The following is a 19,885-nucleotide window of genomic DNA, read 5'->3' as shown; positions in this document are numbered from 1 at the left end:
ATTAACAAGGAACTTATTAAAATTAGCAATGCGACACAACAAAAATTCGCACTGACGTTCGTTTATAAATTGCATTTAAACAAGCTTTACAACCAAGAGAGGAAATAATCAAACACTCTCATAAACTGTCTTTTTTTATTGTGCAGTACGCAGGTCTGTGAAGTTCCAGAGACTAGATTCTAATTTTATTCATTGTATGTAGTTAACATGTCTCTGTTTAATGCTGGCACCCGAACTGAAGGTAAATACATCGGAATATTGCTCACATAAATAGTTTCAATGTAGTAGTTACTTTTCGTTAGTAGATTTTAAAGAATCAAAGTACCTTTTTAGGAGTAGACTTCCTGTAGTTTAGCAAGTTTGAAATTGTGCGTTGCCAAACTATTTTAAAGAAGCTTCCTCAAACTTATGCATAAATGATTAAATATATAATAATTACGATCTGATACCATCACTGTGCCACCGCAGTAGTTTCTAGCACGGCAAGATTCACAACAATGAAAGTCTAGCCTTTCACAGAAAGTCTAAAACAACAAGAGCACCTTCCCTGAATTGGTATACACTAAGCATAAATGCCATCAATTCTTTATGAGTTGGTGCACAACCACTCATTTCCTTCTGTTCCTGAAATATTACAGGGTTTTTGTGTGTGTGTGTGTGTGTGTGTGTGTAAGGAACAGCCAAAGGCACTAAACCACCCTTCAGGGTCTCCCGGAAGCTCCTCTGAGAGTTCAGGTTATCCAGAGTACTCCCAGGGGGAAGGGATTTCCCATGCCAATGGTTCACAAGTTCAGCACAGAATGAACTATTTATGAGCACTGGAAAACATGCAGGGACAGCTCAAAGAGAATAATGATGGGCAGAATCACAGATAGACAGAAGGAGAAGAGGTCCTGAAAGTGGACCGGAGGATTGGATAATAAATCACAGGGTACTTTGAACTGATATGTAATGACATTACAAACTTTATCTGGATGGCAGAAAGAGAGGCACTGCAGAAGAAGCAACAGAGAGTGAAAAACAAATAGAGAGACAAAAGAGGAGGGCGCGGAATGACAGGGACCACACACAACTAATCAGATTTTATAGATTGGGCTGATCTCCCCTTTGTTTAGCAAATGCCAGAGGGTGTCAGGACCTTGTGATAGATTAGAGGTCAGAAAGACACCGAATGTCTTCACAGGCCTTGTGTTCTTTTGTTGTTCTGGGCATTTACCAGCTGCGGTCAATGACAAGTGAAATTGAAATCGATCGTCCAATTGTAAATCAGTATTGAAAATTGGTCAGATAGTGGCCCTTATTATCATTGCCATGTCAGGATGGCAAGTAGCATGGTATTGTTAGGAGAAAATACACTGGAATGAGGGCAAAAACAGTACAGTGTTTCATTAGATACATTATAACTGTACTGATAGGAAACCAGCCTATTCTGTAAGGCAGCTTTTGCAATATCTTCAAGCTCTTAAGGCGATAAACACAGTTTAAGAAATAAAAACGTAATGACCATTAAGTTTTTAAATAATTCAAAAATCTTTAAAATATGCATTAAGGCAAGACAAATCCATCAGCTTTGGCTTATAAGGCTGCAATTAAACACTTCCCGATTGAGGTCCTTCAAGATTACAGGGGCAGGACTTCAAACTCGAGAATTGTGGCTTGCAAACGACACAGCCAGGAATGGAAACAGAGGCGCAGGGAAAGTAGCACACCCTATAATTTACAGCGGCATTTTTTAGCCTATTTGCAGCCCACCAAACTGACAGGTTCTATTCCACTGGAGGAATTATCAAGGGCAATTCAAGAGCATACGTTATGATCTGGCTTTTATAACTCAGACGATATATTACAGGCCCAGGGAGTCTGTCAGAGAGAGATGGGTTAGTAGACAACACAAAAAAGCCTACCTGAAGTACTAAGGGTTCTGGATTGAAAGCCAAGGTCATCAACAGCTGCATCCTTTCTGTGTCCTTAAGGTTCTTGAGGAGGAAGCTTCCAGAGTCCTTTGTCTCAGCGTACCTCCTGACTATTCTGTCCAGCAGTCTTTGGGACGGACAATGAACAAGGTCTGACCAGCCTTCCACAACGTCTGGGGTTAGGAGTCTGACGTCCCCATTAAGTCGGGCAAACTCAGTCTTGTACATGGCCTGGATAAGATCACAACGAGGTCGACCCGTTGCACGCTTGCAGATCTTCTGGTCAATATCAGTAAGCTCTTGATTAGAGCCCAAACGCTTGAGTACAATCCTCCGCGTACCCTCACGTGGCTCCCCGTACTGGGCAAAGAAAACATTTTTCACATTGAAGACATCCAGGAAGCGAAGACGACCCCATGTCTCGAAGGATATTTGTCCATTCATGAACTTGCGACACCAACTGGTGCCAAAGCAGGCTGGGCACTTGTTGAGGTTGATGAACCTTCGGTCGGTGAGTTCATTCTTTTGGAAAGAGGCGAAGAGGTTGTGTGTGTTCATCAGCAGGATGACAAACAGCCCAATGACAAAGAGAAGCTTCAGACACCGGTACAAACGGCCAAGCTTGAGTGGGAGGAAGCGCAGCATGTTCGTGCACTAGCCAGGCAGGGCAGGGGTAAAGGGTAAAGGGGGAAAGGGCAATGAATAGTGTCAGGGACAGGACTCAATGGATCTCCATCACTAGTGCTGACTCATCACCTGGAGTTCCCATAGGGGGAAAAACTAGCAGAGTCCCCCCTTGCAAGTGTTCGCTGGGCTAAGACATTCTTGCATTGTTCTGGAGTGCACAGTGCCGATGCATATAAAAGCTGGCCTGCAAAGAAGCACACAAAAAAGAACAAACATATTATATTAAGTTGCATTTTACCAGCGCTACAGCATGGAACAAAGAATATGCCAATTTCCTATTACGGACAACTTCACACTATTTGAACAGATACTTTCCATTTCTCCCAGCCTGAAATTTCTTCTTTCCCAGGGTATAAACCTCTAAGCAAAACCAAGATTGTGTGTTGTTTTGAAATGTTTAACAAATTGGAAATGTTCAGGTCATTTGAGCGAATGCATTGCTTTCCGAACTGTAACGAGATGAATTTCTGCCAGACCAATAAACGGTGAGACACTCTGTACCAGACTGTGCTGGCTCATATTTCCCTCAGAATAGCTCCTAACAACTACAGATAAAAAAAAAAAAATAATAATAATAATTAAAATTAAAAAAAAGTTAGTTTAAAAAACTGAGGCAAAAGTACTTTAAAAAGAGTGTTTTAAAAAGTGAACAAACATTAAGAAAAATATGGCACCTCTGAAACAAAGTATGTTACAGAAACAGTTTACCATACTGCTTGTCAAAAACAAAAGCAGATGATCTGTGATTGTTTCCATCACCTGCAAATAAAGTGAGACTCTTTCTTCTCTCAAATGGAGGCGCTCCTCTGTGTATTACCAGAAGAGTCGTGCTGAGCGTAGTTTAACCTTTGATCAGAGTTGCCCTGGTAAGTTTTAATCTTTCTTTGAAGATTCCTCTTTGAAAAAGCCTGGTGTCACTAAGGTAATGTGGGGAGGTGAAACAGTGCCGTACAGAGCACCGTGTGAATGTATCTGACGCAGGGGTGTCCCTGATACAGAAAGCACATCAGCAGTCATGCAAATGAGGCATATGAGGCGGACACCTGAAAATGTTGCTGTCCTAATACTCTCAGTCACTTTTAGACTATGGTAAAACAGGCTATTACCACCCAAATACAGTTTCCATGCAGAAAATCAGACCCATAGCACCAAATTCTTTATATGGCCGCTTACCATGCAAATGGGCCATTTTCAATTAAAGCTCATTACACCATGCCTATTAAAAGCAATGGCTTTCGAGGGCTGTGCTCATTAGTAGACGTTTCAGTGTGATTAGCGAGCATGTTGACGAATTTCTGTGCATTTTAATTGACCTAGTGAGATCCGAGTTGCTGGGGGGTGGAAGAGAGAACCAGAAATGATAACTCATATCAGTCCTGCAAAGCCCTTATCCGACAGTGGTGTTAAATGGCAAACCTCACTAAACCATGTCCTGGTCATATTTCACATCGAAATAAAAAAAGACAAATAAATTATATTTGGAATATTTTTAGGACCATTAAGAGTTGCTTTTTGACAGCTGACAATTAAGAACATTTTTCCTACAAATCTGCACTGCCCAGATGCCCACGTTTTTGCAATTCTCATTAGATTCTCATCAAAAGTTAATGTAAGACTAATCAATGCAAAAGTTCTACTGCCGATGTGAAACATCTCAATGGTCCTAAAAATAGGCTACATTTTTATTAAGCAAAATACGCTTAAAAATCCCATGAAATTATCTGACAAGCACAATGTTCTTTCTTGTGCTGAGTGGGACCTATTGAAGCCCATAGACTTTATTTTACATCACAGTTATGAATGAAAAGTACAAACGTGTTTTGGACATGTAACATGGTTTTGTATGTTCCATGTGTAAGAACATTGGCTGGATAAAACTGCAGTCTCCAATGAGGACAAAACATAACTATAGGGAAAGACTGATTTATAGTACATAAATATAATAGCAATTAAGGTTTGAACACCTGGGAAATAATTCATTTGGAATGCGGCAAAAGCAAGAGGGCTAACACAGATCTTGATAAGAAGAATGTGCATACTGCCTATTACAGAGGACTAGATTTACTGAACGTTCATAAAACAACTGAACACGATATGATCTCTGCGTGCCATTTAACAGAATGACATCCTGTTTTTTCACTCACTGAGCAGAGACAAAGATAAACTGAGCACATTTCTCTTCAGGAAAAATGAGGCAGTCAAGAAAAGCCTTGGTCTACGTGATGCACTGCCGTTGGTTTGAGTACAGATTGGCAGAGCGAAAGCAAACAAGCTTCACTGCACGCGCTGCCTGCTTCACACTGCACCAGATTAAGGAGTTCTCGCTCCAGCAGTCAGGTCCATGTCCACCCACAGTCACGGAAACTCAATCATAATATTTCAGGATGCAGGGGCCTCTTTTAAATGAATGACATGTTGAAAGGTTTGGTGGGGAAAACGAAAGCATTTTGCAAAGGTTCCTGCTGATTCTTTCACTTTGACATTTATAGGGCTCATTTCAGACTTCAGTAGGATAAGCCTGTGGGGGTATGATTCAGATCAAGAATCATGCAAACCGAAAATGACAGCAGAATTAGATTTTACTTTTCTCAAACATCCTTATAAGCCCTTCCAAATGGTTTAAATCACTCCGGTAAATGATCAGCTTCTCATATTTCAAGCTGAAGGCCACTAAAAGCCTTCAACACACTAGAACAATAATCCCAAACTGTTTGTACGTGTGCCCCAGGGGGTTCTTCTGCAGTTCCAGGGGGAGATTTATCTCGCTTTGTTAAACCCATAAAACAGAAGTTAAAAATTAAAATTTAAAATAAATAAATAAATAATTAAAATGATTTTACTTTAATAATTTTACATTGTTTACTTTAATCGTTGCATGTTATTCCAAATGTATGTAATGGACACATTTCACAATCCCATTAACTCTTGATTGATAAAGTAATCTCTAGCTTCTCAGCCCTACATTCTCATTAATTTTGCACTAACTCCATCAAATTACTTAAGGAAAATTATTTACATATACAAAATCACATTTTAGGTAAGACGACAAAAACAATGGATATTTGTGCATGTATGCTATATAAAGACACTGAATAGAGGTAGGTTGCAATGCTAAGTTAATTTGAATCACAATTAACTTGTTTCTGGTTTGGTGTTAATTAAGCTAGTTTTGTGCCTTACTAATAGGTCTACAGAGGTGTACAAGACAAATACAGTTTGAGAAACAATGATGCAGAAAACCAGATCGGCCCATTCACAAACACACAAATTTACTCTAACTTCACTGATGAAATGTTTTCATTTCCAACAACCTCATTCTGCCCACAGGCCTCTGTTTTGAATTACCACTCCATTACTCATAAAGTATCTCCTCCCTCTCACCCACCGTTCAGGCGGTAAAGAAAAGTAGGAAACCCAGGCCTGAGGGCCACCGAATGCCACTTAACACCAAAAAGCAGCTCAGAATGTGCCAAAACAAAGGTTGCACAGCATCTTAGAAGAGTCAGCGCAAAGGAACAAACTGGCTCTGAAGAGGAACTCTGAGTACGGAGAAGGGATAATGAGCCAGCACTGGATTTTGCTCCCAATATATGCAGCATTTTGAATGATTGCATTTATTCGGTACTTGAAGTCAGTGTAAAAACATTGACTCTTTACTTCTTTAACTCACTTTAACAGGTTATACTGTGAATGATTCATCAGTGCATATTATTCCAAATAAAATGAATGCTTATCTTCAGAATCACAATGTAATAATTTGAAACGGTCCCACTTTATATTAGGTGGCCTTAACTACTATGTACTTATATTTAAATTAATCATTTGGTACAATGCACTTATTGTGTACATACATGTGTTTACATTGTCCTTATATTTTAAAAAATACCTATATGTAATTACATCTGTAATTAATTTCTGTAATTGCATTTATAATTACACTGTTGACCCATCCCTTACACCTGAACCCACCCTTAAACCTACCCAGACCAACAAACCTGTCCCTAGCCTTACCCGTATCTCACCTCAATAGCAGCAGAAGTGTTTTGCAATACAATATGAACACAATAAGTACATTATACTTATTTTTTGATGTAAGTGCATAGTAGTTAAGGCCACCTAATATAAAGTGGGACCTTTGAAACTTTTGTTTGGCTGTCACAAATCCCTCTCACTTTTTAAATCCTTCCTTTGAAACCAACCATTAAGGTATGGACTGCCCTCTTTTTTCACAATCCAATAAAAAAGATAGTTCCCACAAAAATGAAAATTCTGTCATTAGTTACTTACCCTCATGTTGTTCCAAACCTGTAAGACCTTTGATCATCTTCGCAAATTAAGATATTTTTTGATGAAATCCGAGAGCTTTCTGACACTTTATAGACAGCAATGGAACTACCTCGGTCAAGGCCCAGAAAGGTAGTAAGGACATCGTTAAAATAATCCATGCGTTAAAATGTCCATCAGTTGCTCAATCTTAATTTTATGAAGCTTTGAGAATACTTTGTGCATAAAGGAAACAAAAGTAACGACTTTATTGAACAATTTCCATGTCAGTCTTCGACGCGCTCTCACGACAGTACCACAATGTATGCGTGTGCATTCCTCTGCTTGTAAACAAGGTGCAGCACATCTGGATTCTACGTCAGAACGCTGGCTCCTGTGTTAGCAGCACCACACACACACACACACGTGTTGTGATACTCTCATGAATTCACACGGAAGAGAATAAATTTTTGTTTTCTTTGCACACAAAAAGTATTCTCGTAGCTTCATAAAATTAAGGTTGAACCACTGATGTCACATGGACTATATTAATAATGTCCTTTCTACCTTTCTGGGCCTTGAACTATGCTCTTGGATTTCATCAAAAATATCTTAATTTGTCTTCCAAACATGAATAAAAGTCTTACGGGTTTGGAATGACCTGAGGATGAGAATGTTCATCTTTGGGTGAACTAACCCTTTAGTTCCAAGAGATTAAAGTGCCCCTATTATGGGTTATGAAAGGTTCCTATTTTGGTTTTGGGAGTCCCCAACAACAGGTTGACATGCATGCAAGGTCAAAAAAACACTTTCATTGTCTTATAATATGCATTTATTTTTACCTTATTTGTTCAACAACTCCCACATGATTCGTTCAACGATTCATTATTCCAAACCCCTCCTTTGTGTGACGCTGATCAGTGGTGATTGGTTAATTGGTCTCATTTTAATTTAATCATGTCTGTAATGCCTGAAAAAATTCAGCGTTTGTGAGCACAGTGCTGCTTTGTGTACAGCCGTTACCGGGGAAACCTCTATTTTTACTGCTCCAAAAGCAGCACCTAGTGGCAAAGAATGAATTTGCATTTTCATTCAAACCAAGGTGAAAAGACCAACAAGTGGGCGGGCAATATGCTAATATTTCATGTTGAGTCAACATGAAACTTGGGATTCCTTTCAGTGATTCAGAGTCGACTCTTTCTTTTGAGAGACAATAACTTTATACACGGTGCACTTTCAGATTTAAAACTTGGCAGGATGTTTTCATTCACTTAAAGCTGTGTTACACACTGCATGAAAGGTAATTTTCAAAAATCTATAATAGGGGCACTTTAAAATCAAGTAATGTCCTACTTCTTTTTTTTTTCCCTGAATATATCTTAGGTTCATTCTCAGGAAAGAAACATACGATTATGCAAAACTGATTGTAAATGCCACTACATGTCGAATGAGTTTCCTATATACTAGTGTCAGAATATTTCCTTGTTTTGCAAGTTGAGAGAAGCAAAACATTAGTGTTAAAACAGATGTTTGAAGACAGATAAAACAACTTAACCTTTTCACACGTTTAAGTTTAAAGTTTTTAATATTCCAGCAAAGCTTAAAATATTCCAGCAATCCATCTTCTCCTTCCGAAATACAAAAAGAAGAACAGATTAAACTTTGGTACCTACACTATGTGTATGATGTCAATAAACATGTCATCAAATTATATTTGTAAGGATTGTTATTGCCGCTTCCCTATACATCACTGTGTATTTTACAAACTATAACTATATATTTTGCTAATGTTCATGTTTATTTTAATGTCTGAATAGTTGTGATTAGGGCTGTGCAATTAATCGAAATTCAGTTTCGATTTCCGCCTCCAACGATTATGAAAATACAGTAATCGAGATAAAACCAGTAAAATCAGTAAAATTGTGTAACGAGACTTTTGCAAAATGTGAAGTGCTTGATTTAAAAGCATGAAAGAGAACTCGCGCGCTTCCTTGGGAAGATTACTGTGTAACTTTTGCGCTCAGAGACTGAACAGAACACGGACATGTAAAGTAATCTTTTAGCGCCTAAACGGTCAAATGCACACAAAAATGTATCAAAATGCGACGCTTAGTGATTGTTCACGTAAACCCTCATCGGTTATGTAATAAATGAAAGTAAAGTGTTGATAATGAAAATACACGTGTAACAGTAAATTGGATCCGTGTGGCTCTTAAAGTAACAGCGGGCTATATTCCTGCTGCCGACTGTGGGCTTTATATTAATCAAACAACAAAAGACAAATTCAAAATCACTCGCTGTTCTTGGCTAAAAGACTTTTTTAGCTTTAATAAGAAACAAAGGAAGTTTAATTTTTACAGTGAAGACTATGCCGTTTTATTTTATTTTAGGTTATTCAATTTCTCTAGTAGGCTGTTAACTAAATAGCTATAGACTTGCATTAAAAAAACTTAAAGTGCAGTTTGTTTCATTTGTATCTTTTTTTTTATTATATTGTTCTTTTGCTTTTTTATTACTGGCATTGTATTCCTTTGTTTTTTATTACTGGCAGTTTAATTATTTTCAATAATTTTGAGGACCTTTTTATTTTTTTATTTTATTTTTTTAACTAATATTAGTTACTCTGGTATTCCGATGTGGTATTGAGAATTGTGACATTTCGCTGGTCTCTAAAATGTAGATGTCATAGCAACCTTATTTACAGAAAATATATATATATACATATATACACACACACATACACACACACACACACACACATCACTATCTTTAAATAAATCATTCATATAAAGTTTTGATCATGTGGCCCACTAATAATCGTTTTAAGTAATCGTGATTACAATATTGACCAAAATAATCGTGATTATGATTTTTGGCATAATCGAGCAGCCCTAGTTGTGATAATATGACAAGCGATCAGCGTCTGTCTCTGGTTCCGCACTAGCCAAAGCACACAAGCAAATTTGAATTCAGCAGTTGATCACGTGACACACAACATTCTAATCACACTGGTGTGATCGTAGGCTCCATTTCACATTGTTTATTGCAATGAAACAATAAAAAAAAAAAATGAAATCAGTGATTCACACTCAAAAATCTTGACTGAAGTTTCTCTGCTCTATGCATGGATGGTTTGCAGTAAGATCAATAACATTTTAATTTCATGCCAACTATAAACATTTGGAATGTCCTTGGTAACAATGGCTGTTTAGCTGAAATGATGGTTCCTCTGGCTGAAGAGGAAATAAGTAATCACCTTTTTTTTTAAATCCGATTCAGAACAAACACATAGGCTAAATAGAGCTATATATTTAATATTGCCAAACGGCTAAAGATAATAATAACAATTTTTTCAGCCAGGCCCCTAATTCTTAACACTATGAATCTAAGTTTGAGACCGTAATGAGTGGATTTCGTTAACTTTATTCCCATTACATTAAGCATTTCACAATGGCCTTGTCATTAGCTTTGCGCATGCTGAGCTGCAGGCGCCCAGTTGAAGAACTACAGTTGCCAAGGTTATCGACTGCAGGAGTCAATAATGTTTGATCACAAAAACAGTCATCCACAACTGAGCCGCCTCAGTCTAGCAACCTGCGCAGACAATGATGAATGGAAACAAATTTTCTTTCACACACTAACAAATAAAAACACTCTAAATTACTGATTAACCGCATTCCCATTAAAAGGTGACACCTGAATCTTAAACTCAAAGATGTGGTTATGACGCATCTATAGCTTCTCTAAAAGCTTTCGATCGGGATATTTTGAAACGACTCCCAGAAAAATAACACAAATCCCAGTGTATGCAAGTTATTTAGGCAAAAGAGTGTATTGTACAGAGACAATTGAACAAATGCTTCAGTCAAATCCAACACAATGTTCGCCTTGTGTTCACAATTACTATGCAACCAGACGCCTTTCTGTCAGCCACCAACACGATGTCTTAACTTTATTAAGAGTGTGCATGAAAACTCACATTTACAAACTTCATAGTATACATTATCTTGATAAAAAGTGAAGTTGTCAGAAAAGGCTTGATGTCTTGTTTTTCATACTATTGGTGGTTATGCAAGATGCATATCTTGAAGAATAAGGCTTAATACAATGTTAACACTTGATAGCGAGTTTGATGTTGTGAGCTGCGGTTTATCATACAGGTGTGGCTTTCTCACTTACACACTGCGTCCTGACAAATGAATGATCAAGTTACAGCATAACTTTGCAGACAGAGGTGGCAAAGAAGCAAACAATAACATTTCTAAGGTCTATTTTTGAATTAAAATAAAACCATATGGTGTTCTTGGAAATAATAATAATTGGGTAGACAATCAAATACTAATATGAACCAGATGAACTAAGATGTAACGTGCTAAATGGCATTTTTATGCAGCATTTTGTTTGACAGCCTTGCTTATTAACCTATAATAGCATTTGCAAGACTACTCTTAAAAAGGAACTTGTCGCTACGCAGAACCAATAAAAACTAACTAGAGCAGGTGAAAAAAATGAAGACCAGTTACAGCAACTAAAACACCTTCATGCATTTAACCTGAAATCTACATTGTCTTGTGTCTACACACAGGATAGGATAAACACACAGTTAGCCAAACACATAAAAAGTCTCGGCTTGATCAATAAGTGTATGGGTGTTAATGCTTAGTAAATCACATTATAATCCAGAGATCTTGCAGACTGCTCTGAGGTCAGCAGCTGAATCCTATCATGTTATTTCAAGTGTCAGATCAGTGCCAAGAAATCTGAAACCTACTTCATGATCTCCTGAGCTGTGCTGTTTCAGAATACAAGATGAGAGCAAGGCATGATACATCAGTTTGTCTGTGTTATAACTTGCCTTTTCAATTAGACTTGACATGAGTTGTACAGATACCTCTCACACATATATCTAATTTCATGAAACGTATTTCCATTCTTTGTAAAAAAAAAAAAAAAAAAAGTATTTAGCTATGCGGGTTCCCAAATCTTTTAACCAATTTCCATGACTTTTCAGCCGTTTGTAATTAATGTGCTTATTGGTTGTTGAAATGTTTTATTGAGAATGAACAGTTCTAAACGACATGTATTCACAAAAGAGACACCAAAATAATCATAAATAGAAATTCCCGAGTCTTTTCCCAGATATGTCGAGGTTTTCGATAAACTGAAGATAGATAGTAAACACTGTGTCTAGAAACAGAGTTTATGCAACTAAGAAACGACCAACAAACGTGAACTGACTGGACGAAATACGTTTCAACAGGACAGAGAGACAGAGAGAGGAGAAAAAAAAGAAAGAAAAAAAAAGCTGCCAACAAACCTGAGAGAGTTTCTTCGGTCAGTCCTGCAGGAGTGAGTCTCTGGCTCGGTTACTCTGAATCATTGTTCAGGCTGGAGCGCTCGCGCTGCTGTACTCTGTAGCGCGTGAGACGCTCCGAAAAAAGAAACACGAGAAACATTGTATCCCAGACGCTCGGCGGCTCACATACTCACATCAGACAAACTCAGACGCTCTTTCCATTAGGAGATCAGCCAGTTAGCAACCTAGCCAGAGACATAAACAATGGTCAAGCCTCTAATTCTCAATCTCTTATATGAATCAGTCGTTTATATGTGCAAGACTTCTGGAGCAGGACTCTCGTTCGTATCCCGATCTGTCGAGAACAGGAGTATGATCGAGCGCGGTCTCCACACACACTGCCGCTGATCTCCAGCACTAACGACGATCCACAACGACCGACTCTTTCCAACACCGAGCAGCCAGTATTTACGACGTCCTTCGTCGCTTTACGTTATTGGTTTGAGGGCGTTGTCATGGCGCCCGCTCCCGCCTCCCGTTAAGCGCAGCACTGTCCTCGTTTTCCGTGATGAGTGAATATAGCATTGCTCTAGAGACCAAATAAATTATTTAAAAACATATAATCCAAAGCGCAAAAACGTACAAATAAATAAATAAATACCGGTAAATAAAATTAAATAATAAATATGTATAATGAAGTGCAATTTATATTTTAATCAATGGAAATGATTTTTTTTTTTTCCTGAGAAAGAAATAAAGAAAAGAAAAGAAAATAAAAGGTATTGAGGGATATGGATGACATTAATGAAATAAAGGAGGCTTCATGTCATCTGGGTGATCGCTGGCTTCCGTTTTTTTGGGGGGGGGGGGTGGTGTCAAACTTCGTTGGCAAACCGCCTAACCGAGTGGCACTTCTGAAATCCATTTTTTCTCACAAATTATGTCTGTAAAAGCATGTGGCCATATTCCTTAAGGACAACCGTGGGCCAAAGCCTGGAGAGCCAGTGGCTGCTCTGGACTCGTTCCCAAAAACACACAATCATTTGCTGAAACAGGGAAAAGGGAGAAGAACCTGCAGTGAATTATTAATTATATTGCAAGCAACAAGCATATTTTGTTCCTGTATAACGCAGTTAAATCCACTTAAACCTATAAGCATATTTAGACAAATATCTTGCTTTAAATTACACACAGGAATAACAGGAACATATACTGTTTTAATCGTCCACAATAAATGTCCCTTCAGTCCAAAAACGCTTAGGCCTACCTTTGGAATGCAAGCAATGATAAAGTGTTTGTATATTATATACAGACGGTGGTTCCGCTTTAATTAAAGTTTATGTTGAAATAATCTTGAACGACAGACATAATTACAGCATCAAGGTTTTGAGATGCCAACTAAAAGAAATCATTCTACAGTACTGATGAAGGAAACTGTTTGCATGTGCTGCCACCTAGTGGTACATGAATAAAAATATTGTTGTTTTTTTTTCCTTGACATTTTTATGTAGGCGTACATCTATGTGTTGTCTAAAAATGTTGACACACAACATTTTATTCATCAAATAGATAGATAGATAGATAGATAGATAGATAGATAGATAGATAGATAGATAGATAGATAGATAGATAAATAGATAGATAGATAACTAGTAACACTAGTTAAATCATAATCAAGTTTACATTTTACATGTGATTTAGTATGTTAATCAACGCATCAAAATAAGTATTATTTTGTAAAGCACAACAGAAGAAAATGATTTTGAATGTGATTTAAAGTAAAACTTCTTGACATTATTAAAAATGCACTTTTTAAAATATTTATTTAAGCGTGTTAAGAAACATATTGTACATAGTCATGAAAGTGTATTCTTTTAGACATTGAAGTGCACACTACAAATGCGCATTTAATATAAATACAATTAAGAGCCTTCTTTTTCAGAAGGGGCAGAATAGGTTATGATGGAAACAACACCAGAACTGATCTATAAAACAAATGATTTAAATCCCTTTTCACATAATGAATACTGAATTGTTTACACTCATTTCACTTTATTCAGAGTGCCATAGCATTTAGAATGTAATAATCATTTTATGTTTTTCCATAATTTAAAATTGAAAGCCAGGGTCTAGGACAAGGGCTAAATAATAAAATAAAATGCATTTGAAATAAAAAGCAAATCACAAAATCATAAAAACCTTCCAAGTTTTAGTGTGACCTTTATATAACAAAAATAAATAAAATAATAAATAAATAAAAAGAAAGAAAGAAAGCTGCTAGTTTTAATTAAAATGAACCCCTGGGTCATAAACGTGCCAAAAGCTGAAAACAAACTCAAACATGACTATAAGGCAAATTCTCTTCTTTTCTATTATAAAATAAATACATCCGGTTCACCAATCAGCACAGAATAATTCCACATCATTTTCCCTTTCTTCAATAAAAATGTAAATGTTTCCCATTCAGAGCCCTTCAGAATCCAGCAGTGTTACAGTCGTGATGTAAACTCATTCTCACAGCTTAAGGTGCATTGCTCACTTCCCTTCTGCTGGCCTCTCTAACAAGGGCTGAGTGTACAGGTCAGCTGGTTCAAAGCGCTCTCAAAGACAACACCAATTACTCTGAAGGAATGCTTAGCCCCAGAAAGCACGCTTCATTTAAGCTTTTATTGTTGGAGACTGAGGATGAACAATGAACTTGGCATATTCTAAATGACAGCATTAAAATCTTCATTAATTCTCTGCTTTTCTATTTTCTGATTGGGGAATGCTTGTGGAGAGTGGGCTGTTAGGTGTGCTTTTTTCAGAGCAAGTCTTGAAGTCATTAGGCCTGAAGACAGGAAGAGAGGGATTTTATTGCACCAACAACTTTAGTTTTTGCAGGGCACAATATTTGGTAACGTATTACATTTACGTCTGCTTGACTTGCAAGGACAATTAAACAAGCCTCTCATAATCAGGTGTGTGATTTGTTAAACCGTATGTTTCTTAACCTGTGAAACACATGTATTACAGCTGTGCAGCACACGTATTCCTGTGGCTCAGTGGTAGAGTATTGTGTTAGCAGCGCAAAAGGTCGTGGGTTAAATTCCCAGGGAACACACATACTGATATAAAAAAAGGGGTAACACTTTATTTTAAGGGGTCATAATACAGAGTAATTAATTACCTAATAAAGTACTTAGTAGTAGCTGTTGTACTTACATGAAATAAAATGTACTTACCATGTAACTAAGTTATGGAACAGCCTGTAATTACAGTTTGTAATTATGTAGATGTAATAGGCAGCTACTGTTACACATATGTAACAGACAGTCTGTTACACAGCTTCTTGTACACTTAAGTACAATCTTGATACACTTTATTTTAAGTAGCTTATGTCTGTGTAATATTATGTAATTGTAATGTAATTAGAAAGGTATTACATGTATTTAAGCTGTGTACTGGTGGGTTAAATCAAACTAAGGTGCAGCTCGATAAGGTGTAGAGTATGGATACACATGAAGTACACTTAAGTACAATCTTGAGACACTTTATTTTAAGTAGCTTATGTCAGTGTACTTACATTAATAATTGCATTGTATAAAGTCTGCAACACATATGTAAAATTTTTTTGGTTACATAAGTAGCTGTGTAACAGACTCGGTCTGTTATATATGTGTAACAGTAGCTGCCTATTACATCTGCATAATTACAAACTGTAATTACAGCCTGTTCCATAACTGAGTTACATGGTAAGTACATTTTATTTAATGTAAGTACAACGGCTACTACTAAGTACTTAATTAGTTAATTACTCTGTATTATGGACACCTTAACATAAAGTGGTACCAAAAACGTATAGCCTGAATGCACTGTAAGTCGTTTTGGATAAAAGCGTCTGCTAAATGTAAATGTATTCAACTTTTTTTTTCAGTATAAGAACCTTGTTAAAAAGAAGCATACCTAAAAAAAAAAAAAAGTACTTATTATGGAAATAATATGCAAGATTATATTTAAGTGCAAACTGCATGTAAAAAAAAATTAAATAAAAATTAGGTGTCATTGATACAGTGTAATTTTACATTTATTGTACTGAGTAAAAATATTGAACATGTTCTGCACTGTACTATAGGATTTTGGTTATTATTAGGGTTTGGTTTAAATTTAGTTGCATGTAATTATTCATAACTTACTGTTTTTACTAAATGTAATGAGTAACAAGGAGACTAACATAAATTGTTACCAAAATGTATTATAGTTTACTTTTATTTTAAATGTACTTAGCTCTTTAATTCATAGGTACTTTACTTAAGCACTTTTTTTTAATGTAATTGTATAATTACTTTTATTTTACTATTATTATTATTATTATTAGTATTAGTATTAGTATTGTTTTTTTTTTTTCTCCAAATATGGTTACTGGGTAAAGTGTACCGACAAATGTATTTGAGCTAAACTAAAATGTACTTTCATGTAGCTAATTTCTATTCAAACTTATAAGCCATGTATTTAAAAATATTTAATAATAAAATATTTGAATGATGAAGTTGAAATTTAGTACTTAAATACTTAACATGTAATATTTTATAATATGTGACTATTACACTGATAATAAATAACATTGTACGTGATTTAGTGAACACATCATAATATAGTAAATGCATTACTTTAAAGCACAACAAAATATTATAAACACATCACTATATAAAATGTAGTTTAATGTAAAACTTTTGATTTGGCATTATTACAAAGTGCATTTATTAAAAAAGTAAGTGTTTTAAGAAACATAGTCGTGAAAATGTACTCTCCTTGATGAAATTAAAGTCTATTTAGGTGGATTGAAAAATAGTAACTTAAACATGGTAACATCTAAATTAATTGGACTTATTCAAGTAAAAAATAAAAAAATAAATAAATGTTTCTAATATCACTGAATAAACCTAAATTCATTATATCACACTAGTAAGAGTGCTGTTTTTTCATGAATATCTGCATGATTGCAAATATTATTGATTTAAAGGCTGGATTATCTAATGGGTGTCTTTTTCATAAAGACTGAATGAATTGAATGAATCATTTGAATGAATGAATGACTGAATGACTCACTCACTCATTAAGACAGTAACTTGCCGCCATCTACTGTCAATTTTAGATTTATATTTAAACTGCCATTTTTTTTTTTTTTACCATTTCAATATTCAATTACAAAACAAACAAATAAACTTAATACCATCTATTATCTTTATCTATCTATGCAATGCTGAATCAAAATATTTATTTATAAAGATACTTTTTTCTAATGTCTATTTAGCGCTTTTCTCATTTAACGCAATAATGACTATAAATTATATTTTGGGTGGTAATTTTTCCGGCAAAATTTATGTGTGATTAATAAATCTAATTAATCGCAAATTAATGTAATCATCATGTAATGAATTAGATTAACACTTATAATCACTTGACAGCCCTACAGTAAGTATAGATTTTTAAAAATAGAATTTTTGTTTTTTATTATTATTATTTTTAATCATTTGAAGAACACTAAGTGCATATTCAGTTAACAATTAATCAGACTTATTTTTCATCCGGGAACCAGTGGTATCAGTGACAAACAGCTGTTAACAAAAGAGTTGCGTTTGCCTTCTAAGAAAAAAAAAAAAAAAGAAAAGAAAAAAAAAAAGACCACGGATTCGGAATAACATGAACGTGGGCACAGAACAGTATTTTCATTAATGGGTAAACTGTTCCTTTAGGAATGATTGTGTTTGCTGTTTATTGGTTATTGGCATGGTTTATGTTGGGCTTTGTGCCATATGGATCATAGTAATTGTGAAAAGTAATTTATGTCCAGTTGAATAACATTTGAGTGCTAATAATATCCATTTACGCCTCTGGCAGCTGTTGTCTCTTTAGAGGCGGCTGACTGCACACAGCCCTGAAGGAAATAGGATGTTACATGTCCAGATTAGTTTTTCTCCCCACAGGGTAATCCTTAGCCCCTAATCAGATGGCCCACTCACGCCTGCCTTTCCAGTTTCATTTAACCACATCAAATTATTTCTCTGTATCATTTCTAGCAAAGTGCGATGGGCTTTGAGAAAGGCTCGTATTTTGCTCGTGCCAGGATCCACACACCTAAAGAAACAATGTTATCTGTCATTTAAATCAAGAATTAAACAAAGTTAAGGATCTGGAAAAAATGTAAAACGAAACATGATGCAAACTAAAGAAGAAACTATTGTGCACTGTTTAATCAAATTAGCAAATTTGTGCCATCGATTATATGAACTCCTTCGGTTAGATTGTCTGATTTTATTTCTTCTGTCGAAGCACAATATTCTTATTAGATCATTCGCAAATCCCGTTGGACAGCATGATATATATTTTTATTTCCTCAATGCAACATTTGACTCAAATTGTTTTGCTGTTAAAAGTTGCATTATTATTTTTATGCATTTGTTTTTAACCTAGAATAGAATAGAATAGAATAGAATGTTGTCCTTTTGAATGTACTATTAATCAAAGAATCCTGATATTTTTTTAATTATGTTTTCCCAAAAATATAAACTTAAAAAAATATATAGATTTTTTTTTCTTTCTTATAGTGTTGAACATATTTGCATATTAGAATGATTTCTAAAGGATCATGTGACACTGAAGACTGAATTCATGGCTGCTGTAAATTCAGCTTTGCCATCACAGGAATAAATTGCATATTAAATTATATTCAAATATAAAACAATTATTTTAAAATTGTAAAAAAAAAACAAAAAAAAAAACAATATCAATATTATTTACCCCAATCTTTATCACAATATTTATCACAATCTTACCAACCCCAAATTTTTTATTCTGCACTGACTGGAAGGACTATTCAGTGTTACCAGTTGATTTTTTCCCCGAAATATTTTATAATATACGAAAGACATTTATTGAAATGATGCCTTACACTGCATTCTGTCTTATATCATTTCTGCATTAGAAAATAAAGACTCAAGCCCATTTACAGGACCATCTGTTCTGAGGGCAGGTACTGTAGAGCTGAAGCATTCCCCTGACTGACTCTAATGAACACATATAAACTCTCCAGTTCAGAGCTCCACATCTAATTGGATTCCAGACTGCATGTGTCTGATACATGGAGACCAAAGACTTTGGATAAGCTACCTTGAAGGGGAAAATAAAATTCACTTTCAAAGAAGAGAAGATAGATTTTATATATATATACTGTATATGTATATATATATACAGTGAGGAAAATAAGTATTTGAACACCCTGCTATTTTGCAAGTTCTCCCACTTAGAAATCATGGAGGGTCTGAAATTGTCATCGAGGTGCATGTCCACTGTGAGAGACATAATCTAAAAAAAAATCCAGAAATCACAATGTATGATTTTTAACTATTTATTTGTATGATACAGCTGCAAATAAGTATTTGAACACCTGAGAAAATCAATGTTAATATTTGGTACAGTAGCCTTTGTTTGCAATTACAGAGGTCAAACGTTTCCTGTAGTTTTTCACCAGGTTTGCACACACTGCAGGAGGGATTTTGGCCCACCTCCACACAGATCTTCTCTAGATCAGTCAGGTTTCTGGCCTGTCGCTGAGAAACACGGAGTTTGAGCTCCTCCAAAGATTCTCTATTGGGTTTAGGTCTGAGACTGGCTAGGCCACGCCAGAACCTTGATATGCTTCTTACAGAGCCACTCCTTGGTTATCCTGGCTGTGTGCTTCGGTCAT

At 35.8% G+C, this 19,885-nt stretch overlaps 1 protein-coding gene across 2 annotated transcripts in view; it reads right to left on the bottom strand.

The window, feature by feature from the left end:
• The window catches only part of dipk2ab (divergent protein kinase domain 2Ab), a 38,497-nt gene extending 25,868 nt beyond the window's left edge, over positions 1–12,629 (bottom strand). The window contains exons 1-2 of one of the 2 annotated variants that reach the window (XM_058765758.1): positions 12,181–12,629; positions 1,905–2,784 (exon numbers count right to left, since the gene is read on the bottom strand). In XM_058765758.1, coding sequence (XP_058621741.1) covers positions 1,905–2,558 — 654 coding nt within the window. In that variant the 5' untranslated portion in view covers positions 2,559–2,784; positions 12,181–12,629. The remainder of the gene's footprint in view (positions 1–1,904; positions 2,785–12,180) is intronic. The other variant, XM_058765759.1, reaches the window with a different exon arrangement.
• Positions 12,630–19,885: the final 7,256 nt, after the last annotated feature.

Source organism: Onychostoma macrolepis, chromosome 24, assembly GCF_012432095.1.
Source record: "Onychostoma macrolepis isolate SWU-2019 chromosome 24, ASM1243209v1, whole genome shotgun sequence".
NCBI classification, from domain to species: domain Eukaryota; kingdom Metazoa; phylum Chordata; class Actinopteri; order Cypriniformes; family Cyprinidae; genus Onychostoma; species Onychostoma macrolepis.
Note: the sequence above shows the minus strand (reverse complement) of the source record. Positions and strands in the feature narration are given on the sequence as shown.